Source organism: Lepidochelys olivacea, assembly GCF_965140295.1.
Source record: "Lepidochelys olivacea isolate rLepOli2 genome assembly, chromosome: 1".
In the NCBI taxonomy this organism is placed as follows: domain Eukaryota; kingdom Metazoa; phylum Chordata; order Testudines; family Cheloniidae; genus Lepidochelys; species Lepidochelys olivacea.
In genome coordinates, this window is record NC_140411.1 from 141,672,121 (window position 1) to 141,698,895 (window position 26,775).

A 26,775-nucleotide genomic window follows, 5' to 3' on the forward strand; every position below is an offset into this window, starting at 1 on the left:
ATAGAACTTGAAGATGGGACTAACACTATACAAATTAGTGTTTATGATTTTGTTAAATTGGTTTTGCTGCTTAAGGAAATGAAACTCTAGCCACAGAAAGCAAACATTTCAATATTTAATTATCCAGAAGTTCTAGGTAACCACATACATTTCCCTATCTTTTATATACATTTGATTAATACTTAATAATCAGTGCACATGATAGCAGAACAGTACAACACATTCTAAAAAATCTGACGTATCTAAAATTAGAATGCATTTTAAATACAAGATTGTTCAACAAATAGACTGGTCTAGGTATAAGGCATGTGCTTTATTAAAAACAGCAAGCTGGTTTTTTCAGCTGTAGTTGTATTTACATTGACAGATGCATTACATACATAATGCACTTAATTTTTACAAATGATTAGAGAGTGGTTTTAAAGACTTTTCAACATCCAGGATCTAATGGGCAAAAATCACAAACACCCGCTTAAAGAAAGCTATGCTAATGTCCACTGTGCATTACATTTTGAAGTTAAATTTTTACATTGATAAACAGGCCATTTAGCTGTGCAAAATTGCAGGACCAATATACAACAATCTAATAATTTAAGGCTTACTTGGAATGTGTTTTCTGCCTGTGCAACTGTAAGAAAGAATTAACAGTTGGTTTCTGAGGGCTTATTAGCCATTTTTCTGTGGTTTAATATTGCATTCCAAATTCTGCAGAGAAGACCACCACTATAAAGATGAAATGAAAATAGGAAATAACACTGAATTAGAAACTATATTTAAAATTCCAAAACATTATGCCAATAGTAATTGCACTCTTGGAAAGCGTTGGGAGAATTTTTTTAAATTCTATGTGTGATCTCTCCTAGGGAACAGGAAATTCCAAATAGTGATAGAGGGGAGAGCTGGCTAAAGGAAGCTGGGAATAATAATTTTCATCTATCACTAAATACGTCAAACTGCTTTTCCATTACTGCCAGAGGTTAATATTTTTGAGGAAGAATTTTGATTTTTTTTAAATCCTTTCACAAGGCTGTAAATAATTTGTGCATAATTTCCAAAAATTTACTCTCTCTCAGTTAGTAAGTAATTCAATCACTGTGAACTTTCTGGAATGCCAACATAGAAAAGCCATCCATAATGGCCCTCATGTCCAAGAAAGGATGACTATGTAAAGAAAACTTCACTTAATGTTAAGTCTGTGGCATCCCAACTGTTCTAGATAAAATTAAACTTGCCCCAGTGATCCTGCATGAAAGTGTCCCTTGCACCATAGGCCTTAACACCTACATATTTAAATATTCTTTCAAGTTTACTAAAAGAGAAAATTAATCTTTACAAGGGGTTCTTGCTATTAAATAAGCTTTCACAGCTTCATTGCACAAACTCATTTTTTGATAAGGACCACTACAGTGATCCTTGACATCTTTATATTAAGACCAATAGAATGGCAAGCACATTTCTGGCAGTATTCAAACATTGCCTTACCGTAGTCTAAGGTATCTCAAGTCATCCTTAGTGATACTATTAAGGACATCATTTAGTGCGTAATCCTCTTCAGCAAACTGAAAGGCAGAGTTGTTCCTAAATTAAGTTATGTTATTTCATTGAAACCAAACTGGTATTAACAATAAACAGATTGTTAATTTTTGGTTTTTTACCCTCTCAATTGCATCTGAGTCAGCTCCTTGTTGTCTTAACCAGTCTAGGAGCTCCTGGTCTACATTCTGTAGAGGAGCTCCTGGGGGCCTTTGAAATTCTGTAATAATTTAAATATGTAGGTTAACTGGTCAACAACATGTAGAATTGTACAGCTGTATGGGTATTTTCTAGGGCAAAAATAGTTAGCATCAGCTTGCTGATGCTTTCCTCAAATAGAAGGCACCCTATGTCTTTGGGCCACCCATTTCTTCTTAGACTATTCCAAGGCCGAAAATACAATCATGCAAAATTATTTAGTAAGTCCCATTTAATGAGAATCTGATTCAAGCAAAGCTTTTGGTAAGCATTTGGAACTGAGTGCAAGGCAATCTACAGAAATATAACCCCTCCTACCTGTAGGCTTGGACTGTAACTGAAGCAGGTGTAAATCTTGGGTTTTCTGCTCTAGAGTTTGCCGTAAGAGGGTTTGATACTCGCTCTCCTTCTGAACCAGGACTTCCAAAAGCCTATGAAATGTGACCAAACCCGTAGATAGTCAAGTTGAGAATAAAATCTGTATTCATATTTTAATGTCCCAAAGAGTATCTTGAGTACTTTCAAAAATAAGAGCTGTTAAATACCAGTATTTACAGAAGAGCTATATCTACACATTGCTGAGTTAATTCCCTTTCCAAATGAGTACTTTCTCCTACACAAACAGCCAAACAAAATGCAGTCCAATTCCTAACCCAGAGTTGAAATCCTTTCCTGTAAACATACAAATACAGTAACTGTAGTCAAATATTCTAGCAACTATTTTCCTTTTATTAAGTAATTTTGGTTTGACGTTTTACAGTCTCTGAAAACTAGGATAAAAGTGGCATTAAGAGAGATGTATCCTATCAAATCGTGTTTCGTAAACTCTTCGGTGCAGAGTGTGAGTGGAAAAGGATGTTTCAGGTTGACAAGTGCCAAACAATTTTCTCCAATATTACTAAAATTTATAGTTTAGAGAAACAAGAAAGGTTCGTTAAAAACAAATTTTAATTATGTGCCAATACAGCGAAAGTCCTCCCACTATTTTAATCACGTGGGGTTTTTTTGCCCTTAGGGGACACCAAAATTATAAACAAGCAAAATCACAACTATTGACTTTACTAATAAAATTAAAACTAAACAAGCAAGCAATAACTGTTACTTCAGTTAGTCTTTTCGTATGTGGAGAATTAAAAAGATTACACCTTAAAGAGTGGGCCTGCCTCTAGTAGGGGAGCTCTTTTCTTGCTAAATTAAGACCCAAGTACATTATTCCCCAAATTAGTATTGAGTCCAGCCTCAATGTAAAACAGCTTCTAGAAGGGCTAGCGAACTTTAAGCAGCTCCGACACCCGTTTCCACATCTATAAACTGTTTTATGATGATATATCAAAGGTAAGTGATCCTAGGCTAAGTCTTATGAACCCAAGGAAAGTGTTTTAAATCAGTTACTCAAAAGAAGCCATTCACAGAGCTGTCTTGGGGTAGAGAAAATAATCCAGAATTTTAACCCAAATTACATCCCACATTTTTGCTGTTTGCCAAGGTTAGTTTATGACACTCTGTAGCAATGCACAGGCTAAACAATCTTTGTTTTTAACAAAAGGAGCTGTTAATACCCTAAGTCCAAATATTGCACTGCAATTGTAAAAGTCACTGCAAGAAAAATTTAAATTCTTTGTGAGTCCTTTGGCAAATTGCATCTCACTCATCATGCTGAACTGGAAGGCTGCTGCATCTTGATGCTGTTCTGTGGCTTCTTTCTTGTTAGCTGTCCAATTGCTGTTATTGCTTGCTTGCAGAAGTGTCAAACAGGCTATGTCATGAGTGCGCTTCTGAGAGCTGCCTGCTGAAGTTGAGAGACGTGAGCATTGTGCTACTGGTTGCTCAGCACAGCAAGCTTTTATATCCTTTCCGTAGTCTTTACTGAAGGAGGAAAACGTCCCTCTTTGGCCGGATTAATAAATTAGCTGCTGTTATCCTTTCATTGACTCAGTGCCTTCATGGATTGGCTACAGCAACATCTTCAGTTCAGGAATATGCACTCTGCTACTGTCTATGCAGCAAGGTGGTAATTTTTCTTCCATTCATTGGCTATATTGACTAAAGATGCTCTAAGCTGAAACTCTTTTTCTTACATTTCCCTTGAATTCCTTTGGGGGGTTAATAATTGAGTTTCTACTTCAAATAGGTCCAAATACCCTTTTGCCATATGTAAAGGCCTTACAGCTCTCAGTAGCCTTTTTAAATTTCAGCATCCTGAAAATTGAATAGCCATTCAAGAAGGCATGGGAGAAGTGACTCTTGGTAAGTAATTTGCCAAGCAGTGCCAGAGAACTAGTAGAGAATTATTTATATTAATGTGTGGAACTAAAGTGGCTTTTTACTGTAGTAACTGCTGATAGCATCAAATGATCTTGCTACAAAATCTCTATTCTCACAATGTATTAGGAATTTGAGACTTGCATTTAGATACAAAACATTTGTAAATACATAAGGTGCTTAACCATCATTAAGTATTTGTTGGGGTTTTAAAATGAAAGTGTTTTCTTTGGTGAGAAAGCCTGTATATATGGGTCCTGGTAACAGTGCATCCCTGAACATTCCTACAAAATCTCTTGCTTCAGGCAAAACTCAGACTTGTATCACATGCCAGAGAGCCGCACTTGGATCTTTGAACAAACAATTTTACTGGTCTGCTGGCCCTTTTGACCAAAATGGTCCTGAGATGTAGGATTCAGAATTTGCAGTACACTTTCAACTTGCAATTTAAAAACCTCTTTTTAAATATTGTATACAAAGAACAAATTAAACTACTGCTTTATATACACCTAAGAAAAATATGAGAAGTTAAAGGAAGACTGAAATTATAAAAGCTCTATGGGGGAGTATGTGCTGTTGACAAATCAGACTTTCTGAGGCTTTCTTAAAATTCAGTCAAGGCAAAGGCAGGTTTGTAATCACCCAGCCCCTAGGTACCCCCTCCCTCCACCCTAAGCAGTTTTCAAACTTTTTGAGCTAAGCCACCAATCTTTGAGTTACAAGTTTTGGTTGCACCTCCCTGCCCCAACCCAGACAGGCTGGGTGGCCTGCTGAGGTGAGTCAGGGAGTGGAGGTGGCACCCCTTCCCTGAACCCCACCATGCAGAGGTGGCTCAAGTCCTTCTGGCCCCAGCCCCCTAGCAATAAGTCATCAAGCTATACCTATGCCCAAGGCCCCTGCCCTGCCCTCCTACGCCCCTGCTGGGCCCTGGCATTTTTATAGCATATCAAGGGGGGGGGGGCGTCAGAGAGAAAAAGGTCATTTATCTTCTAGCCAGTTATAGTTAGTTTAGTCTCGTTATTTCCCAAAGAAGAAAGGGGGATGGCACCCTTCGAACCTCTGAAACTCAAGTTCATCCATTGGTTCAAATTCCTAATCTCAATGCTGGATCCTCAAGATGGGCTCTTGGCTTGCAAGATACACTGGCATGTAGAAGTCTAGCTGGCCCACAGGAAATACGTCAGGTTTCTGATGGAGAAGTCTCATTATCGCTATACATCTGGCTACACATCTGAGAAGGCAAGGAATTAAAATTGACCCCAGAGTGGCTTATTCGAGGTCAGTCAGCTCCACCCGTGAATGACTCCATTTGAGTACTTTTGGTTCTCTTTGCCATAGTGTGCCTCAGAGTCAACAGACCAAAGCCTACTTTCAGCCCTGTCCCAAGTATAGAAGTCATGGGGACCTCTCGGACTCCTTACTGGCAAAGGCCTATCTGCCCCAGGACAGATTTCTCACCATTCACAACCTCGTCAAACAGCTTCCAACTTAGCTGACAACATCAGCCCAGAACCTGTTTGAAACTCGTGTCTCATGCCATGTGAGACAGGTTGCCAGAGTTTCCCTGCACTGCATGCAAAGACACCATCCCCTGGCAGGGAGGGGTGTGAAGCACTAGGGCCTGGGTGCAGCTCAGGTTGCAGGGAGAGGGACGGCAAGGGGATGCGTGCGGGCAAGGGGGTAAGCTCAGGGTAGGGGGTAGGGGCTGTGTACTGGGAGGACTCCCCCGCAGTCCCTGTTCCCAGAGGGTGGCTGCAACTGCACTCCAGTTCCTTGTGTTCTGTATCACAGCCCCTGGCAAGCACATGTAGTGTTTATACTGTGTCATGTTAAAGGTCATGATGTAGTATACAGAGGTTACAATTCCCCAGGGGGTCCTCTCACAGGATTGGTTGAAGGACCATCTACATGTCTCCAGCAGTGTCCTGCTCCACACCTCTCTCCAGCGTGACAGACTTATTCATAATAGAATGGGGACTGTATCTGGGCCATCAGAATCAATGCTTCTGGCTCCCCGCAGAAGGCCAATATTCACTAAAACATCCTGGAATTGAGGGCCATTTGGCTAGTGTTCATAGCTTTCCTCCTGACTCGTCAAGGTGTCACAGTATTATCTGGACAGAACAGTTGTTTTAAGAATTCTCCTAGACTGTTCCTAGCATTTACTCACAGAACCTATCGCTACCTAAAAACTGTCAAAATGGGTCTCTGATTGTATTAAGGCATGCTATGTGGTGGTACGCTGAGGTGCAGTGAGCACATTAGGACCCGTTCCACCAGAGCTTAGGCAGCTTCTGCAACTTCCCTGAAAGGCATCCTAATCATAGAAATCTGCAAAGCAGCTACCTGGAATTCAGTTCACACTTTCACCCTGCACTATTTGCTGGTGGACAGCTCCAGCTCTGACAGCCGCTTCAGCAGAGCTGTCCTACACTCATCAGACTCAGTTACTGCTTGAATCTCACCAGAAGTGGAATCCATGTGGGCAATCGCTCGAAGAAGAAAAGTTACTTATCCTACAAAAACTGGTTCCTCAGGATGGTGTCGTCCACATGCATTCCATAGCCCACCCTCTTTCCCAGCTACTGTACAGTCCTTGCCCCATTGGATTCAGCATTAGCGAAGGAACAGGAAAGCAGTGGCAGCTGTCCCATTCTTTACACACTGAATTATGAAGCACAAGGGGACCCATGCATGGCCTCACTGGATGTTGCTCCTCAAAGAGTCCAATCTCGCGCACATAAGGCATGAGTACACCTTAAGTGGAACACACATAGACAACACATCTCAAAGAACTACAGTTCTTTACTGTACAGTAAGCATAGTTACTAGGGGGTAAAGAACCATTCTTTCATCAATAAGAATTTTTTACATGAATATTGAGTTTTCTCTGCCCTGAAGGACTCTCTTTCCTTTATGTTTGCACAGCACCTAGCCTACTGGGCCCCAATCCTGATTTATCATGATGGTGCCCAGAGATCCCAAAGTTTTAGTAATTCAACAAATCAGTGCAGTCCTTATTTTACTGTGTGGTCCCATATTAAGCCTGTGTTGACAGAGCTGCAGCTTTTACAATATTATCTACTGACAAGGACTCCAGATTTTTCATTACTGGGGGGAAGGGGCTGATGTGAGTCCTACTGTACAGGCATATATAAAACCTTCTGAGTTGGCTAATGCAGATTGTGTCCCCACCACTGGGCATTACATCCTGAATTCTTAGACCAGTAATTGTATGTGATTATTTGGAATTTTCTGACGTGACATTTAGACACCTCCTTTTAGTTGCCACTACTCCACAACACTGGTGAGAAAACTGGAGTTCAGATCACACTGGGAATCCTGTGCTTATATTTAATATCCAGTGTTTGGCACCCTTACCTGAGCACTCTCATTTACAAATAAAAAGCGTGTGTCAATGCTTACTGGGACTCCAACATTTTTTCCATGTACTTTCTGTGAATTGCAAGATCCTAAGCGGTGTTGTAAGATTTGGTGAAAGTTATACAAGTGCTTAGATATATTGCTGGGTACCTTTCTGAGACCACTTGGTGAACTCTTGACTAGAGGATACTGTGGTTGATGAACATATGCCTATGAATAAACGTTCTTTTTTGAGTGCATTTATTCTTGAAGGCTTTCGGAAGGCCACATGAAAAAAGGCATAGCTCTACACGCGAAAATACCTGTTTGTCTCTTGTTTAAGTTTGGCTAGCTGCAGATTAAGATGTTGCTGCTGTGATTCATGTGACACCACAGAACCGAGTGTGCTCACTCCAGATGTGACAACTGGCTCTTCATTTCCATTTTGTTCCACTGGGTGGCAATCATCTTCCACTTCATCGGCATCTTTTTCCACTCCTTCAGTCTCTGAAGCTGGCTCAAAGTGAGCTTGAAGTTCTGCACAAACCAACGAAGAAGTCCGTTTAGTACCACTTACCCTTGGTTTTTTGGAGGCAGTGAATGTGGGAAAGCTACCGGAAAGCAACTCCTTTTCTGGACAGCTTATGGGTGGCATATTTCCTCTTTAACTGAAAAAAGCTGCCTCAGCTGAGTAAAGTAATGATGAGATTTTATCCTGATGCTTCCCACATGGAATGTACTTTCCTAGGGTGTTTAATAAAGGAGACACCAGTAGCTAGGAGTGAAATGTAACCTTGGCAAATATTAACACATGATAGCATTCGTCTCTTACATTAATTGGACCACAGACTTTGTGGCATCATTTCCGAACAGGATTAAACAGCAACAGTAGCAGTATTAGTGCATTCATCTGTGGATAGGTCCCTGTTTGTATGGTGTTCACAATCTTACTAGTCTATAAAATGGCAAGCGTGCTGGTGATGTAGCAGAAGTAATAAATAGCATGGATAGGCGGTAGCTATTCAGGATTCTGTTTACATAATGGGGAAACAGAGTTGCTTTTAGAGAAAGAAGAATTCCAGAAAAGTTTGGTTACTTACTTTGTGCACTAACTGGCATTCTTCAAGATGTGTTGTTCCTATCTGTATTCCTCCTGATGTGCACATGTGCTCCATATGCCTGAGACCGGAAGATTTTCACTAGCAGTGTCCAATGGCTCATGCCTGCACCCTTCTCCTTCTGCTCCAAACCAAGGGTACAAGGGGTGATGTGGACTGACTGCCTCTCCAGGTCCTTCTCCACAGCAAATAACCTTTGGATAAGGATCTGAAGCAGAGGTGGGCAGTGGAATACACGCAGGGACACATCTCAAAGAACTCCAGCTGCTGTACAAGGTAAGTTACCAGACTTTCTTTGAATGATGGTCCGTATGTGTATTCCATTCGAGGCGACTCACAAGCCATACTCATTGAGGAGGAGGGTGTGAGGAACCCTGCTGTACCACAGACTGAAGGATGCATTTTCTGTAGAAGCTTGTACCAGGACAAAATGTCTCAAAGGTATGCACAGAGCCCCATGCTGCTGCTCTGCAAATCTCTAGAAGAGGGACATCTCTACATGAAGTTACAGATGTACACTGGGTTCTGGTCAGGTGTGCTCTCTCACGCTGTGGGGGAGCAATTGCTGTCAACTCATAGCAAAGCAGAACGCAGCCCAAAATCCATTTAGGAAGTCTCTGTGAGGAGATGGCTAAATGTATGAGGGGGGAAGCAAAGGAGACAAATAATTTAGGAGATTTCCTGAAAGATGTTGTCCACTGTAGGTAAAAGGTCAAGGCTCAATAGACACTGTCCTCTGTGGTGGCATGGGGCTTTGGATAGAAGACAGGTAAGTGGATGACCTGAGTCAGATGGAATTATGAGATTACTTTTGGATTGAATTTAGAATGTAACCTCAGGGAAACTTTATCCTTATGGAAGGACATATAAGGTGGGTCAACCGCAAGGGCCCTCAGCTCACCTACTCTTCTGGCTGAGGTGAGCAACCAGATAGGCAACCTTCATGAACAGAGGAGTGAAGGAACTTGAGGCTAAAGGTTCGAAGGGAGAATTTGTTAATGCTGACTGGACTAGATTGAGGTTCCATGTCAGAGTAGATTTCAGCACTGGGGGAAAGGATCTTGACAAGTCCCTTCAGAAACCTGACTATAGTCGGGTAGCTGAAGACTGAATACTTGTCCATTGGAGGGTGAAAGGCACTAATAGCCACCAAGTGCACTAGAGAACTTCGATGTTTTCAGAGAGAGAGAGGAGGTAGGTCATAATTGTAGGGAGTCTTGGAATTGATGTCATAAGGAGAATCTCTTCCATTTTGCTGCTTAGCATTTTCTGTTATTGTTGAGGATGGACTGTACGGTCTCCAAGCATGCTCTAAGTTCATCATCCATCCAAATATCAGCAAAGGGAATGTCGCTCTTGAACCCCTAAAGGTATATAATGGTTAGTCCGTCTTCTCAATGAACAGGTTATTTCCCTTGATGGGCAGATCTTCCAAGGTTGATTGGGCTTCTTTGGGAAAACCGGAGGATTGGAGTCACAAAGCCCACCTCATGACTACAGATGGTGCCATCGAGTGGGAGGCTGTATCTGCTGCATCTACCAAAGCTTGGAGGGCAGACCTGGCTAGCAATTTACCTTCTTTGATGATTGTTTGGAATTGAAGTCTGTGTTCTTGAAGCAGCCGGTTGACAAATTAGAGAACGGATTATAATTAATAAACTCATACTTGGCCATTAAAGCCTGATAGTTTGCTATTCAGAACTGTAAACTTGAGGGAGTGTAGTTCTTTCTCCCAAAGAAGCCTAGACATTTGGCCTCCTTATTTGTGGGTGTAGATCTGGGTTGATATTGCTTGTTCCTTTCAGTGACAGCCTGCACCACTAGAAGTTCAGAGTTGGATGCAAGAATAAGTATTATGCCGCTTTAGATGGTATAAAATATTTCTCCTTTGTTTTTTTCAGAGTGGGAGCACAGATGGCTCGAATATGCCAGACCATCTTGGCTAGACCTAATATAGCCTCATTGATTGGCAATGCCACCTTGCTAAGATCTGAACTTTGAAGGATATCCAGTAATGTATGAGGGATAACCTATGCTTCTTCCAGGGGGATATGAAGCATGTCTGCAGTTCTCCTTAGGAGATCCTAAAATTGCTATAGTCATCAGGTGGTGGGGCTGGTGTGACTGCCTCATCTAGTGAGAACAATGATATCCCCACAGTGGCTAGTGGCTCTGCCTTGTTGAGTTGTTTCTCTTCCTCAGAGCATTCCTGAGTGGGTTGGGGTTCTTCCTCAACTTGCATTCTTGTCCGTCTGTATTCAGGATGTCTGATAGAGGGATCCCTGGGACCCCAGTAAAGCCATTGACAGAGTTCATAGGGATAATGAGGTGGTCTCCAGGGAGAAGGGTACTACTGGTCCCAAGCTAGGTCCTGTGGGAGTGAGAAGGTGCCCGTGAGATTTTAGAGCCTCTGCTGGAGCTGACTTCCTGTCTTGATAAGACTGGTAAGCTCTCCCCACTGATCCCAGGCTTGTTGGAGGAGCACAAGGCCTCTGCGTCCATGGGCAGGGCTGTTAGTACCAGTGATGGTCTTACTATGCTTCCACTGGTAGATGGTCCAATGAGTGACGAAATGATGGTGTGGGGACAGAATCAGTGATTCTGCGTATGCACAGACTGTAACATCCTCCAAGATAGCATATCTGACCACTGTTGCTGGTGGGCTTCTGTCTCTTGGTGGCACTGGCAGTGCCAGTTTTGAGCAGAGAGCGGTTCTCAGTACCAATGAATACTCCATGCAAGTCAGCACTTGTATAGGACTTGTCCACTCACTCCTTTCACCCGTTGGTACACAGGACGGTCCTGCTCCTTCAGGGGTTGATGGTCTCGGGGCACTTTTGCCTCTTGGGGCCATGGAATTTTGGTACTGTGTTCCTTAGGACCTCCTGACACACCCATATTGGGGTGCAGAGTGTCGCCCAACATAGAATGCGCTGGGGAGAAAGTCCTCTCCTTAGATGAGGACTTAGAGGGGGATTTCTCACATACGTTCTTGTGAGAGTGTTTACTCTTACCCTTCTCATGGCTGTCCTGTTTGCTAGAGTCCTTAATTCTGTTCCCAGTGTGGACACATCCACGCTCTTAAGACTGCTTCTTGGTGCCTCTGCCCAATGTACATGAGGTCTGATGGGCCAAGGTTGGACTGTGGCCTCCTGAGCGATCCATCAGCAATGTTTGAAGTCAGAACTCTCAGGATTGGTGGGTCGAGTGAGGAAAGGACCAACAAATATTATACTTGGAGGAGATGTGAGCTTCCCCGAGGCAATACAGACAAGTGTTGTGGTTGCCGCTGACCAGGAAGGCCCAGGGGAAAACCATGGAGATCTTGAATCCTGGCATCTTGGACATGCTAGGAATCCTCTACATGGGCGTGGGGAGTGCAGAGGTACCCCCAAACAATGGCTCCTAAAACTAACTAGGTCTAGAGGAAACTTATATAAGTACAAACCATTTACAACTTTTTACACATAAACAAAGAACACTAGCTAAAGCTGTGGATAATGGAGGAGCCCTGTCTCAGACCAAAGGTGATAGGAAGGAACTAGAGAGGCAGTTGGTCTGCACCATCCCTGGTTGGAGCACCAGGAGAAGGCGGCCACAGGCACGGACCAATGGACACTAATAATGAAAAGTCTTCCAGTCTTAGGGGTATGGAGTGCATGTGCACCTCAAATGGAATACACACAGAGACCATCAAATGAAGCACTTCCCTTTCCGTTTAAGGGTAAGTTATGGCCTAATTCCAAAAGCTTTTAGAATTAGGTTTCCCCAGTTATAAAACTATCAAATATAAATGAGTAAATCCATTTCACTCTGTGCAGCCTAGTTCACTGGTAATTTGAAAAAACTGTTGTCCCTGTCCATCGCCCCGTCCCTTCCAGCTGAAGAGAAATCACTCAAGCCCCTATGTCCCCGCTACTAACAAACTTCAGAAATGAGATGGATCAATCAGCTGGAAAGAACGTGAAACCATTTATGATGCATTTTGTAAGTGTTTCATTTAGAAACTAGTACTGATGTGTTTTGATTTACCTGGAATAAGAATAGTGACTGCTGCTTGGACTGCACGGCGAATTATGTTATCCATTGCAAACATCCAATGAGGCCTAATTAAATGATTCCTTAATACTTTGTTCACCTACAAGTATAGAAATAAGCAAAAGCATCAGCCAAGGACCTAGACACTACAGACAAAACTTTGTTTTGTAAAGATTCAGATGAAGCTCTGTAAATTAATGGGAATCTGTATTGTATAAGTCAGCACAACCCTCTCCTCTTGAGACTAAAATTATTAGATGCTGAGTTCAGACTTCACCAGCTCATGAACAACAACTTCCAAATCTCCCATATGTTAATAAAATGCAGTGCTCTCAGCAGCCACTCAGATATCTCAGCATTTGTAGCCATACTAAACAAAATTAAAATTTTGCAAGACTAAGGATACACCCATATATATATATATATATAAAGACAGGAGTTTCTTGAACACTCTTCAATTTAGCTTAGAATAACTAAACTGATAAATGCAATGGTGGGGTTCACAGATGAAGGGAGACTGACAAAAACTTATTTAGCCTGGACAGAATAGGATTAACAGGAGATGTGATAAGACAAGAACTAGGGCATAAAGGGAATATAGTCAATGCATAAGAAGAATTTGAGAAGTATTTTTTTACAGAAAAATTGGTGAATGGGTTTCCAGGTAAGATAGTGGAGCCAAGCAGTCATGTATTTAAATAAAATAAAATAAAAATATAATGACAGGGAATGTATAAGTCATGGGATCCTGTCTGGTGCTTAGGAGGAGTCAACCAACCTTGTTAGGGGCCCTAAGGAAGTTGTTCACTGGTAACAGCACAATGCTGCTGTTGTCACTGCACGTGCAGCACCAGCTCCCACTGAAGCCAGTGGAAATTCTGTACATGGAGGTGCTGAAGGATCTGGCCCTGAGCTGGTTTTTTCCCCCCAGACGAGCAAAAAATATATAAACCTTCTGATATTTTGTAAAAACCTACAAAATCAGGACAGTGAGGGGCAGTGGGATGTATCGGAGTGGCCTCTGGGGCAGGAGAGATCGTAGGGAAAGCGATGCTCTTAGGATTTGACATCTTGGATGAAGCCCTTACAAAAGCCCCATCACAGTTGCCAAATTCATTCCTGAACTACAGGGCCTGATATGATTATCATGGGACAAGACAACAAAAGAGCTGGGACCCTAGGGAGATATGGGAGTTCAGCAGAGCCCCATTTATCCAACCCTCCATTAACCAGCTCTCTGAGTTAACCAAATAACCAATGCACACAGGTCCAGAAGCAGGTGATCTCTCCTGTGACCACCAGATCGCACTGCAGCCTCGCACTTTCCCATTCTCTGGATTATCCAAATTTTTGATTATCCAATCCAGTCCCAATTAGATCAGATAAATAAGGCTCTGCTGTGTAAGTGAGGATGGGGCAACAAACAGAGAGCAGGGATGAGTAGGGCCCTAGTGGGCATCACTAGCGATGTCTCGGGGGCCTGCTGGGATGAGACGTATGTGCAAGGACCCTGGGATCACCCACACTGTGCCAAGACATAGCGTTGAGGAAGCACCAATGACTTTGGCTTACTCATGCACCAGGCAGTAGTGCTTGAGGAGCCCGAGTGTTTCTGCACTGAGATTTCCATGCACCTAGAGCTCTGCATAGTGCTCAGTATGCCAGGTAGCAATGACTGCTGCATCAAGAGAGACCATTTAGCATTGATGACTCAGCACAGAAGCACTGGGCTCCTCCCTCACCCTAGGTTGTCCACACAGCTGTTCCCCACTACCCAGGTCTCCTCCAAACAGACCTTTTCCCCTGACCCTCAATAACATCGAGCACACATCCCTTCTCACCTCCCAGCTCACCATATCCCAGTACCTCTCTCACTTACCCAACATACCCCCCCAGTGCCTGACACATCACACAGAAGGGCCAAGAGGAGGTATAGGAGTGAATGGCTGTGCGGAGGGGACCATTAGGAATGAGCAGGGCTGGGGAGCAGGGAAAACTGAGGGAAGTAGCAGGGGTTCAGCCAGGAAGGCCCTGGGAGTAAGAAGAGGAGTACAGGGATTTCGTTTATCAGAGTGGAATGCCACTCCCTTCTGCTTCTAGACAAAGGGAGGACGTACTGCATCCTGAAATCCAAACAGCACCAGGTGAATCTGATTGATGGAAGTGCTGTCAAAGTCCAAATCCATTTTCAGCTTGGATATAGTGGAGGCCATCACTCTGTGCTCGGGAGAACGTATGAAGTCCCTTAAAATCTCAATTATCTGCTTGATGTGGGTGACTGAAAGTTGCAGTTCTTCAGAATTCTGGAGAAAAGGTATTCAATGCACTATATCAAGACTCATACGAAGAAACAATAAATCCACTGATAAGAACCTAATGGTTTAGCAGTGCTAATATTACAGGGTTACAATTTATATTTGCTGCTGCTGTTTCTCACACAACCACACACAAATGACGGAACTTTAATCACCCAGCTGCAAGTCCTGCTAAATTTGTATTGTATTCTCTGCTCTAGTCAAACCTTAAGAATTATATTTACTGTAACTTAACATTTACTTTGTGAAAACAAAACCAAGGGTTGTAATGACTGTCCTTGAGGACAATGAAATGAAAAGAGAGTGGATACATAGTTGTTTAGTCAGTGCCCTTTATATTTGCTTCTCTGTATGTAAATAGAGAGGATGACAATCATATGAAAGTCCAGTCACAATATGGGTTCTCTCAATTTATCCCATTAGTAGACGTGTAATTAGTATATAATTTACAGTTTAGTGACTTCTTGTGATAAATTAAGACCTAGTAAGTTTGTTAAATACAGAAAGAATTTGTTGTAACTCAGCATGAAAATCACTGTGTCAGAAGCAGTCACCAGCCCTAAAATATATTTTTGCTTTGTTTCCATTCCAATAGGCTTCTCATGCAGTTCTACCAATTCACTGCAACTGCAGCTTTCTCCAAAAATGCAGGCAATATTGCACTGCATGATTAAGTTGGCTGTTAATGCAGGATACAGATAGTGAGCTAAATTCAGCCACAGTGCAAGAGATAGAGTTCCAGCTGCTTACGCTAGGGCTGAACTTGGCTCAACATGTCTGACCAAGTCACTCATGTCCACAATGTTTAGCACTGTAGACAAGGCCTGTGCACTACACCCTTTCTAGAAAGGATTCAGTGCACTGGCATGACACCACTCAGCATTTTACCTGGACTTAGTCTGTGCTTCTCTAATAGAATTTAGATTGTTAAGTGTCAGAGAAAATGTAGATGAATAAGAAGAGCTGCATTGACCAGTGAAATTAAGATGGTAGTTTTCAAAGATGTCCTACACTTTCAGGATCCAATAGAAAGCAGAACTTTAAACCAATTCATTCACCATCATTTCTGGGTGGGAGAGGTTTATATAGGACAAAAACGTACTAGAGACAAACATTTTCATTTCTATCCGATGATGATAAATTTTACTTCTGTTTTCTTGCTTGCAGATTAATTGCACTGATACTGAATACAAAAAGTATGTAAAGAACCCACCTGCTGACTATGTTAGGAGTTCAACATACTTGGAGTGTTTCCAGCAAAAATTTCACTTGAAAACCACCAAAAAAAGCCCCAAAAATGTCTAATTTTTTTTTTATCAGAATTGGTTTAATTTCTCATCCAGCTCGAATTAATTTACACTTATGCAACCACACAAGCTCTTAGAGTATTGGAGATTTTCCGCACTAAAAGGAAATTCCTGCCCCTATCTCTGTAGGTGTGAAGGTCCTCAAATACATTCGGACTGTTGCCGTTCTTTTGGAAGCCTACTTGACTCAGCACACTTAGGGCACGCTCCAGGCCTTCTGTTCTGCAAGCCAGGCTTGTGGGGAGGGAACGGGGGGAGGTGGAGGTGCCGGTGGAACTACCTCTACACCCATTGTTCTCCATTGAGCAGGGGCACAACATAATGACTTATCACTCACAATGGGTATGTCTACACTGCAATTAAAAACCTGCAGCTGGCTCGGGCCAGCTGACTCACGTTCGGGCTAATGGGCGGTTTAATTGCGGTGTAGATGTTTGGTTTCAGGCTGCAGCTCGAGCTCTGGGATCCCCCTTAGACCAAGCCCCTTACCCCAAGGCAGCTGACACAGGCCAGCTGCGGGTTTGTATTTGCAGTGTAGACATACTCACTGGGGCCTGAGGAATGGACTCTTTCCCTCCAACACCTGCAGAGATCACCAGTTCACACAGCCTGGCTACTCAAGAAGATTTTGTCCCTGAGAGAAAGGCATTTTTACCTTTGGTTGTTCAAGTACTTCCCTACACACTTGATTAGCTGGGGTTTATATGTTGATGATTCAGAAGGTGGTGCTCTTCCCTTTGGTTGATCACTGAACCAACACCCCACTACAATGTATATGTGCTTCTCATACAAGTAAAGTCATAACCCCCAGTTTCCTGGCCAGTTTCCAGTTTGGATAATTACATTCTGCCTGCCTAAGTTCCTCTTGTGTTTAAATGTATAAAGTAATTGTAATGGAAATCACTTCTGATACCATGTCATGTACTCCCTGTACATAACAGGTTTCAGACTGCTACTATCAGGTCAGGGTCCTGTACCAGATATGGACTGGCTACAGAGCTACCATCACAGAGAGAGTACGAGAGAAGTGCACTCTAGAAGATCTTTAAATGCACTGCCACCTATAGCTGTTACACACTCAAGTAAGGCATGTGACACATGCTATAATACAGTTTAGCATTCCATTACAGAAATCTCTTCCCGGAGGAAGACAGTAAAGAAACAGAAAGTTAAAAAATCAGATGCGACTACCAGCCAGTGACCACTGAAAAGGGGTACAGTATAAACCTGGAATGTGGAAGGATGAGTTGCTGTGAATAGTAAAATCTACAAGTACCCTCTCTCATCTGTCATAAAAGAGGAATGCTACATACTACTGGATTTTTAATTTTCCTTTTTAAACACGAAAAGCAGCATTAAAATATTACCTGTGCAAGACACTCCTGTAAGTTTGAAGCAACTTTATTTTGTTCCTCTTTAAGAATTTTATAGAGAATTGCCCGGCGTTCACTGTCCTTCCTTAGCAGAAAGAGACCAGAATCTCTATCCTCAAGGGAAGGAGAAGCACTCCGATCCTCTAAGGCAGAATTCTCATCAGGAACACTGGAGCAGAGACAAGAGAAGATGTAGAAGACATAACTAAGCATTAGAAAAAACAAATCACAGTTGGAAGTGGGTAGGGATATTTACATAGATGAATAAATAATAACTAGTACTAATCTCATCTTATTTCACTGTCACTGCAATTTTCGTTTCAGAATCATTGTTGAAGACGGTTCAGATCCTCAGCTGGTAAAATTCATCTAGCACCCCTGAAGTCAATGGAACTACACCAATTTACTTCAGCTTAGTCTGGCCCTTTAGGCTGCACCAAGTCAATCAATAACAAGCAGTGAAAATAAAACAGAATGAGCATAACCATGAATTTCATTCTGAGCACACTTTGCAACAAATGTATCTGAAGGCGTCATGTTTCATGTTCTCCTCTGATCAGGACACTATTTTCTTCCCAGGCTTCTTAATGTGTATTTAAATAGAGGGAACACTTGCAATTACTGTTCAAGGGCCTGAACCAAATCCTGCTGAAATCAACAGAAAGACTGCCACTGACTCCAATGTCTATGGAGCCCTCATGTGCCCCATGCTTTATCTGCTGTTATAAACTGGCATAATACTTGGAGACATTTGGGGGAAATCTCCATGAATCAGTTAAATATAATCAATATTTAAATCAACTGACATTTTGATTAAGCAACTGATTTAATTGTTGAATACATCTGTTATCTATTCATTACATGCTCAAATTGCCTTGGACAAAATGTGATGTGACTCTAACCTGCATAAGCTTTGTGTAGGTCACGCCAGAAGCAATTAGACAGCTTTACCTTAATAAGTGGGAAATGGGATGCTTCGTTGGGTTCTCCGAAACAGATTGCTTTGTCTTGTCAAAGAACATATCATGCTGTACATCCGAATCTGGCGAGACAGAGCCATGTTCACTGCTGCTACTGCCAGCCTGTTCCCCATGGACTGGCAGTGGGAGGGACACACTACGATTATAATCTAGCAAGAGACCACAAACAAGCAAACCACACCCATCATTTAATAAAGTATATCACACAACTGTAAGAGAGGGCAGTGCTTTTCAAACCACAGAACTCCAAAACACTGAACGCTATAATTTGCTCATTTGGCAAGGTACTTAGAGGTAATTCTGCAGGGTTGGTCATTGTGAATATAATGAATCAGCATTTTTAGCTAATTAATATTTTCCTCCTATGACATAACTAACACCAAGTGCATCCCATTTCCCCAGCCAAGGCCACGACTATGGGACCAAGATTTGATCTCTCACTGGCCTCCTAGCTATCTGCCTCTCTTGCATCCCCTGCCTTCTGTTATCTCCTTCAGGACAAGCCAAGAGGCCTCTTACAATCCCTCCCATTTCATCCAGAAGCGAGAAAAAAAATAAATGAGTAGTTGGGTGCCCGCTATCGCCCTACAGGCCCATTTACTAAAATACGATGCAGGAGGGGTGTTGCAGGCTGGGAGTACATATTTAGGCTAGGAGGCTAAAAGGCCATACAAGTTTCTGAGTGTTTGTCTCCACCATCGCAAACTGTTGATATTTTGTAAGGGAGGGTTGGGTGTAAAATTCTGGCATAGTCATTAGGACACAGTTAATCTTCAAATAGGAGTTTAAATTGCCACCAAAATAAAAACACATGTCAACTTCTGGCTCTTCACAGTCCTGTGTTTACTGGGTAGGCCCACGTCCACTTGCCACATCAGGAAGTTGCCTGTGGTCATATTAGGAAAAGCTGGGGCCACCCAATATTGGTCAGACAAGGAACCGCCACTTGCAGCAAAAGGAAAGGAAGCAAGGTTGCTCGGCATGGAGCAGTTCCTAGTGTGGGAAGAAGGCACCTGCAGACCTTTCCTGGTGTGGGGTGGGTAAGAGGATGAGAACAGGTGAGCTGAGGAAGAAAATAACTTTTCCAGTTTGCATTCTGTGATATTTGTATGGGTAGTTTTCTCAGATACAAATGGGGCTCTTCAGCAGGTCAAAGTTCAGGCTCACTATTCATCCTGCTAATAAAGTGGCCAGATTTTCAGTAGAAACAGCAGTAACTGGAAAATTAGGCCACTAGGTGCCAAAATATTGATATTCCACATTAGGCACTTGTGATGCTGTATGACTGAAATATGACCATGTTTATCATTAATATTGCCACTGTTAAACAACTGCAACAAAACTTGTCCAAAATATATCATGTAAGGTGTCAATGGAAAAGTTATAATTTGCTAAAGATGATTATCCTGTATATATGCATGTATCATTTTTGCATCCAAAGTTATGAATATTGGTTATGTACTGGTATCACCATTGTATTTCTTCCTGAGGTAACACCCACAAGGTAGTTTACATCCAGTCTAGCCAACACATTATGAAGGGACTTTTCAAGCTTGGTTGCCCATTAAGGACACTTCACTCTCACAATGGGCCATAGAATAAACTCATTGTGCCCAGATGGCTCGTCCTGCTGACTCCGCCATTTCCAAGAGGCCAATGGCTACCCCTTGGAATTATCAAGCCATGTAAGGGCATGTGACATACTCACATGACCCTGGACTCCACCTTGTGCCAATAATTTTCCACAAACTGTGCTGTGAGCTTTGTTTGGGACAGTAAAATTCTAAGCAGATGGCAGAGGATATAAAAGACCCCTGAAATAGCTCCATGTTGCCTTTTTCCTGCTCTGATTCTCTGGACTATGGATTTACAACTAAAATGAGCATATTGACTACGGACTGAGGACCTCCCAATCTTTTGTAAGTTACCAGAGAGACTTTACAAGCTAGCAGTCTATAACATCACTGCTACAAACCCGATATAAGAACTTTGCAATGACTCTATGTATATGATCTATTAACCATTTTAACTCTCTTCTTCTTTTCTTATTAACAAACTTTTAGATTTTAGTTACTAAAGGATTAGCAGCAGCCTGATTACTGAGTATATATATTGAGTTATATATTGACCTGGCTGTGTGGCTGATCTCTTGAGATCAGAAGACCCCTTTGTTTCATGAAATTGGTTCTCAATAACAAATCATCACTAAGTCTAGTGTCTGGGTGGTGAAATAAGGGCTGGAATGCATATGGAGTTTGCATTTTTGACTTCTGTCCCACCACGCTGGATAAGAAGTTTATTTTTGTTATTGGCTTGGTATATCTAATGATAGAATAACCACCAGCGTGGGGTGAGTCTGCCCCTATTTCTCAGGGGTTTGTCCTGAATCTGGTATTCTGTGAACCATTGAGGCACAGTGACAGCACCAATGTTTGAAAATCCTGTCCAATATGTATAAATTGAACACAAAACATGAAGGTGCATGGCCAAGATTTTCAAAACTGATTAGTGCTTTGGGTATCTTAAAATGTGGGTTCCCTTAACCCATCTGACGCATCTTAAAAGGGACCTGATTTTCAGAAAGTGCTGAGCACCAATCTTCTGAATATTAGCCCTCTTTGAGGTGACTCTCGGTTGGCACCCAAAAGTTTAAGTAACTTGCGAAAATCTTGGCCAAATGAACTTTTATTTTATTATAAATGGTTTATTCATTTGGCCAGTGGGGAGTTTTTCACAAGGCAAAACAAGATATAAATATAAATCACAAGGTACTTTCTACAGTTTAACTCCAGTTGATTTCTTGGTTTGTTCAACATCCTGAATAACAGGGAGGAATTGGCTAATGATTCAAATCTTTTTATGTAACACTTAATGATGTTGACTTGTACTTGGCTGATAATTCCTTACCTAAAGGCTTGAATGCAATTCTGTTTTTCTTGCCCTTGTTCACCTGCTTTAAGAAGGGGTCTTTGAGTAAATCAGATGCTGTGACACGCTTATTCGGATCAGGTTCAAAGCAGAGCAAAATAAAGGCCCTTGCTTCAGCCGATAGTGATTCTGGGATTTCAGGATGAATTTTAAACATCCCAACCTGTAAGTAAAATATGGACAGAAAATTATTTGGCCTCAAATGAACAGCTGCAAAAGGGCCATTAGCTAGCTCCTCACTTGGTGTAAACTGGCATAGCTCTATTGACGGCAGATGGAGGGTTTGACAGCTGCAATGCAGAAGTCCATTGAAGTCAGTGGAACATCAACAGGGCTCCATTTATGCCAGTAGGGGATTTGGCTGTATTTCTACTGCAAATGTTTAACCCTGCAGATGTGTATCATAACTGGTTACACCAGCCCAACTCAAATGTCAAGACATGGACATGTCCAACTATCTAAGCCTCATGCAACCCCTAGGCCTGACCATACTCACCACAAGTGCTCCAGACTCTAGCCACACTATTAACCGCCAAGCCCTTCTATTCTATATGCCAGCCAGCGCCTCCCTCCCAGTACCCTCTGAACCCCCTCAGTACACTTCCCCCCAAACACCAAAACCAACTTCCAGCCCTAATGCTGAGTCCCTTCATTGCCCATTCCCTCTGTCTGGTGCCCAGACCTGTCCCGCTTTGCAGATGCCAAACTACCCAGTGCTCACTCTCAGCACAAAGGGCGAACACCCAGTCCCCGGCTGCCAGATACACTCATTGTACCCAGTGCTGAGACCCCGTGTCTTTCTTAGCCCTTCAATGGCAGCCAACTGGAAATTACGCAATGTTCAAAGGGTTAACGTAATCCCACATTTGGATCATGTGATTGGACAGATATTTATTTCAAAACATCACTGGATAGTAACTTGATATTGCCCTCTGCATGCATCAGCTTGAGCTACCCATTTTTAATCCCCAGGGCTGATTTTACATAACTATTTTTGGGTATGTCTACAATGCACACAAACCAAGCAACCCACAGCAGCAAATCTCTAGTGGGGCTAAAAACAGCAGTGTGGACGTTCAGGCGAGGGCAGAACCCTGAGACTGAGCCTCAACCCCCTCGCCAGGTCTGAAGCCTGAGTTTGAACGTCCACACTACTGTTTTTAGCCCCATGGCAGGAGATCAGAGTAGCTGACCCAAGTTCTGATACTCGTTGCTGCAGGGGGGTTTCTTTGCAGTGTAGGTGTACCCTTTACACCAGATGTGTGCCACACATTCTGCACATGCAGTATACATCTGGCAAAATTATTCTTTTCAGCCTCGACATATTTATGTAAAATAGACTCTGGAGACCAAGTACCAGAAGCCTGAAAATTATGCTGGCCACAAGGCAGATAGTAGCTAAGTGGTTAAACAAGTGGCAGCAGCTTGCTAAAATAAAGAGTTGTCTGAATAATCACATTAGATAACTATTAATGCACTGTGGCACTATTATACATTTACAATAGCAATTTAGCTTTGTGAGATCCAGTAAGGTCTACTCGCAATACAGGCTGAAGCCAAAATGCTGAACAGCAGAGCCTGTATTAGAATTTTAGTGCAGGGTATAAAATGTCAATGCATTAACCACTTCCAAGCTACGTCTCCATGCACATCCAAAACTATGCCTTTAAAAGCCAGACCTAATATTTCCTGTGCAGTGTAAGATTCCAAGCAGCAAATTAATAGGCATATAGCTGTTCTAAGCTCTGCTACTACTCACTATGCGACCAGCAGGCCACCTGGTCTCTCTGCACTTCAATTAACCTGTCTGAGGGACCATCTCTATTTGATTTGTAAAGCACCATGCACACCAAATACAGTGCTTTACTAAGTAATAAATAGTTATTGTCTCTTACTGTCAGCTTTGTATAATTTACATTCCCGGGCAGCACAGATGGCAAAAGAAGCCAACTGCATGGGGAAGCATTTCTCTCCTGTGCTCTGATAACGGATCCTCACATTGTGGGATTCTTCTTGACCCATCAACCCTTGACCCTCTCCTGCTACATGCATTCTAGGAATGGGCTCTCACAATGCAGCTTCCTCTGGGGCAGTAAAACAAGCAGACCACATTATGGCACAGATGTCACCAGATCACTATACCACTATATCACAGATCACTTTACCAAGCCAAAATACACCACTGTTCAGTGAAGCCTAGTGGTGCTAGTTCAAGTCTGAATATATCTCCCCAAATCATTCAGCCAACCTTACTCAAACTCTTCTAGAGCCACATGGGAGCTTCATCAGTACTATTATACAGCTAGATGCTCCCCTGTCTCCAGGGCCCTGTGTTCTCCACAGCACTATGGAACCAAAGTTGGCAGTAAGCACCCCTACATTCTGTGGCAATGTTAGGTTATTGTACCTCCATGAAATACCCTTTGTTCCCATCCCTCCCACCCCCAAACATACACACAACTCTGACTCACAGGTGAAAACACTCCGTGATGTACGATTGGTCAATGATTACTTTCAGCAACGATTACTGCTGGACCAACGATGGGCTTTTTCACGGTGTTCTCCGGACGGCCCAGCTCTATAGGCCTTAGCAGTTACAATGCTGCCTATGCAGTTCAAATCAGAATCCTCTTCTCCTGCCCCAGCTCCTGCCCCAGCTTCCCCTTCTCCAGCCTCAGCTTCCGGGGTTCATCTTCTCAGCTCTCCAGACCTGGGCTACTTGCTGTTTTTTTCTCTTAGGCCGCCCATCTACCTAGCCTGCGCTGCCAGCTTCCTGGCTGCACACTGGAATCTGACCCTCTTCCTGACTGGTGCCACAGAACAGCAAGGAGACCATGCACCATAGTCCTATTGGTTTGTTCCCCTTTTGGGGAAAGATGCCAAGCAAGACATAACTGCAGTCAGGTCCCAGTGGGGAGGGAGACGGAAAACAAAAGATACGCATGCAATAAAATATTGTAATGAATTATTAAAATGCTAAATTAGGTGGTATTCTTTGAAAAATGCCAAATTCCATGGCCAAAGAATCATGGTGTGCACGGGGCCCTGAGTGAGATGAAAGGGACAGTTTACACCTCTCACAGTTACCGTTTCAGACTCTTGGCCAACTCAGACAGCAATTAGCTTATGCCCTGTTCATTTTTCCAAGGTTGTGGTCACAAACAGAAGGGCAAGAAACTTAACTTAAAAAAAATAAAGGAACATTAAATATTAAAGGAGATTCAGAAATACCATTTTGTGGCAAAAGGCAAAATCTGTGCAAACTCCACAATTGCAAATCAGGGAACATGCAAGGCCCTGCTTGCCTCCCACACTAGTCATTCTGTGAACTTGTGCAAAGCCCACCAGGGCATCCAGAACTTTGAAAATATTGTTCCATATTTTAACAGCTCAAAAGCACGTCTTAAAGAAAAGATACATCTCCCTTCTCATGCAGAGAACAGTCCTACAAAGGGCCAGAGACTAGAAAAGGTGTCTGCTAACAGAAACTGACCACAAGGGACATTTACAATGACATGGAAATCGCTTTTGCTGTTCATGGATCAATCAGACAATTTAATAAACCAAACTATGTAACCAAAAGACTATTATAAATTCCTCACTCTTCCATTTCTTTTTCTTTTGAGCTCAATGGGACTACTCGTGCTTAAAATGATGCATGTGCTTAAGTGCTTTGCTGGACTGGAGCCTAATTTACCGTCTCTAATGGTTGATATTTGATTTTATTGTGACAGCTCTAGTGATAATTATAACACTATTTGCACAGTGACATTTACCAAAAGGTCACAAAGCACTTTACAAATATTAATGAATTAAGCCATGCTTTACCTGGTTAGGTGGATGATATTTCCCTTAATGCATGGGTGGGGAAACCGAGGCATAATGAGAAGTTAAGTGTCTTGTTCCAGGAAGCCAGTGGCAGAGCCAGGAATAGATTCCTGACTCACAGCCCTCCTATCTTATTACTTAGATCATACACATCTTGGAAAGTGCCGTAACTGGCATTCAGAACAAAAAGTGAACAAAAATAGATCTGATATAAAAGTTTATTTTAGAAGTTAGTTAAAAGCACTTTTCTATGTCTCTTTATTCCTGACCAGGCATATAGCACCACCAGTGTGTGCATCACTTTACCAAACAGAGCAAGACACATCCCTAGTCCAAAGACCCTGCAATCTAAGGGAATGATGCTGTGAGGGGCAGCACACCCTCAACTCCCATGGAAATTACTAGGAGCTGAAAGTGCTCAGTATCTCCCAGGTGGTTCTTGGCATCCAACAGGATGGGAGCATTAGAAAGACAAGATAGATTTTCTGGAAGGGAGGCTTTTAAGGACAGATCTGAAGGAGCAGAGAGAGCATTTGTCAGGTAATAATTGCAGGACTCTCTGCAGTGCCAAGAAAGAAGGCATAGAGTGAAGAGTAGAAAAGGGTGATGACGAGAGGATTGGAGGAACATGGGGAGTGAAAGGTGGGATCAGGAAGAGCAATTTTCAGAAATCCTCACTCATTTCTCAGCACATTGAGTCCTGACCTGTTTCCTGCCCAATGGAAACAGCACTTCCCTGAGTGATGCATCTTGAAGCAAATGGGATCATTCACATGTACAAGGAGATCACAGTTTGGAAGTTGACCCAGTGCAGAGCAACTCATATAACAATAAAGGCAGGTAATTACAATGTCAGTGTAGATTAAATTGCCCAGAATGTTTAACTTGTAAATATTAACTATATGAAAATTTAATTAACAGGTACTATTTCAAGGTTCACAAACCATCCAGCAAATAAAACAATTCTTACTTTAAACATTGCTGCTTGCGGCTCCCCCAGCTCATGAAATGGAGGTTTTCCTGTTGCCATTTCAATGATAGTACAACCCAGTGACCAGATATCAGCTGGTGCCCCATGTCCTCTAGGCCCCTTATCTATAATCTCTGGAGCCATATACTGCAAAGTACCTGAATAAAAGACAAAAAAGGAAGAACACAAGTCACATATTTGTTTTTCTTATCAATCAAACCAATACACCATATCATTAAATCCCTTGCAGGTTGTCACTTCAGACGCGGCTTGTAGGAGTGAAAGGTGAGCCCTCTAAGTCAAACTCCACCACCAACACTAAGTCATAAGATTGTATTTTCCCAGGTCTTTTCTATACAAACTCTTAGTTCTTCCCCTCACATGAAGGACTTCAGGTGGGAGAAAATATATTTACTGTACAATCTGAAAGCTCTCCCTTGCCTTATTTAAGCTAAACCTACCTCCATTTCTGCAAATGATGAATTGGAAAGATATGTGAATAAAAAGAGAGAGCAGCCAACTAGTTGACAGGTTTTCTTTGAGGGAATACTTTTTTGCTGTA

General features: G+C 42.4%; 1 protein-coding gene across 4 annotated transcripts in view; it reads right to left on the reverse strand.

Moving 5' to 3' along the window:
- Positions 1-13: 13 nt before the first annotated feature.
- MAP3K15 (mitogen-activated protein kinase kinase kinase 15) overlaps positions 14-26,775 on the reverse strand; it is a 135,764-nt gene continuing 109,002 nt past the window's right edge. For 3 of the 4 annotated variants that reach the window (XM_084618276.1, XM_084618279.1, XM_084618278.1), the window contains 11 exons: positions 26,214-26,371; positions 21,395-21,578; positions 18,459-18,636; positions 17,502-17,676; positions 14,630-14,815; positions 12,507-12,612; positions 7,680-7,893; positions 2,050-2,162; positions 1,656-1,753; positions 1,483-1,559; positions 14-723 (listed from right to left, as the gene is read on the reverse strand). In XM_084618276.1, the coding sequence (XP_084474402.1) occupies positions 642-723; positions 1,483-1,559; positions 1,656-1,753; positions 2,050-2,162; positions 7,680-7,893; positions 12,507-12,612; positions 14,630-14,815; positions 17,502-17,676; positions 18,459-18,636; positions 21,395-21,578; positions 26,214-26,371 (1,571 nt within the window). In that variant the 3' untranslated portion in view covers positions 14-641. The remainder of the gene's footprint in view (positions 724-1,482; positions 1,560-1,655; positions 1,754-2,049; positions 2,163-7,679; positions 7,894-12,506; positions 12,613-14,629; positions 14,816-17,501; positions 17,677-18,458; positions 18,637-21,394; positions 21,579-26,213; positions 26,372-26,775) is intronic. The other variant, XM_084618277.1, reaches the window with a different exon arrangement.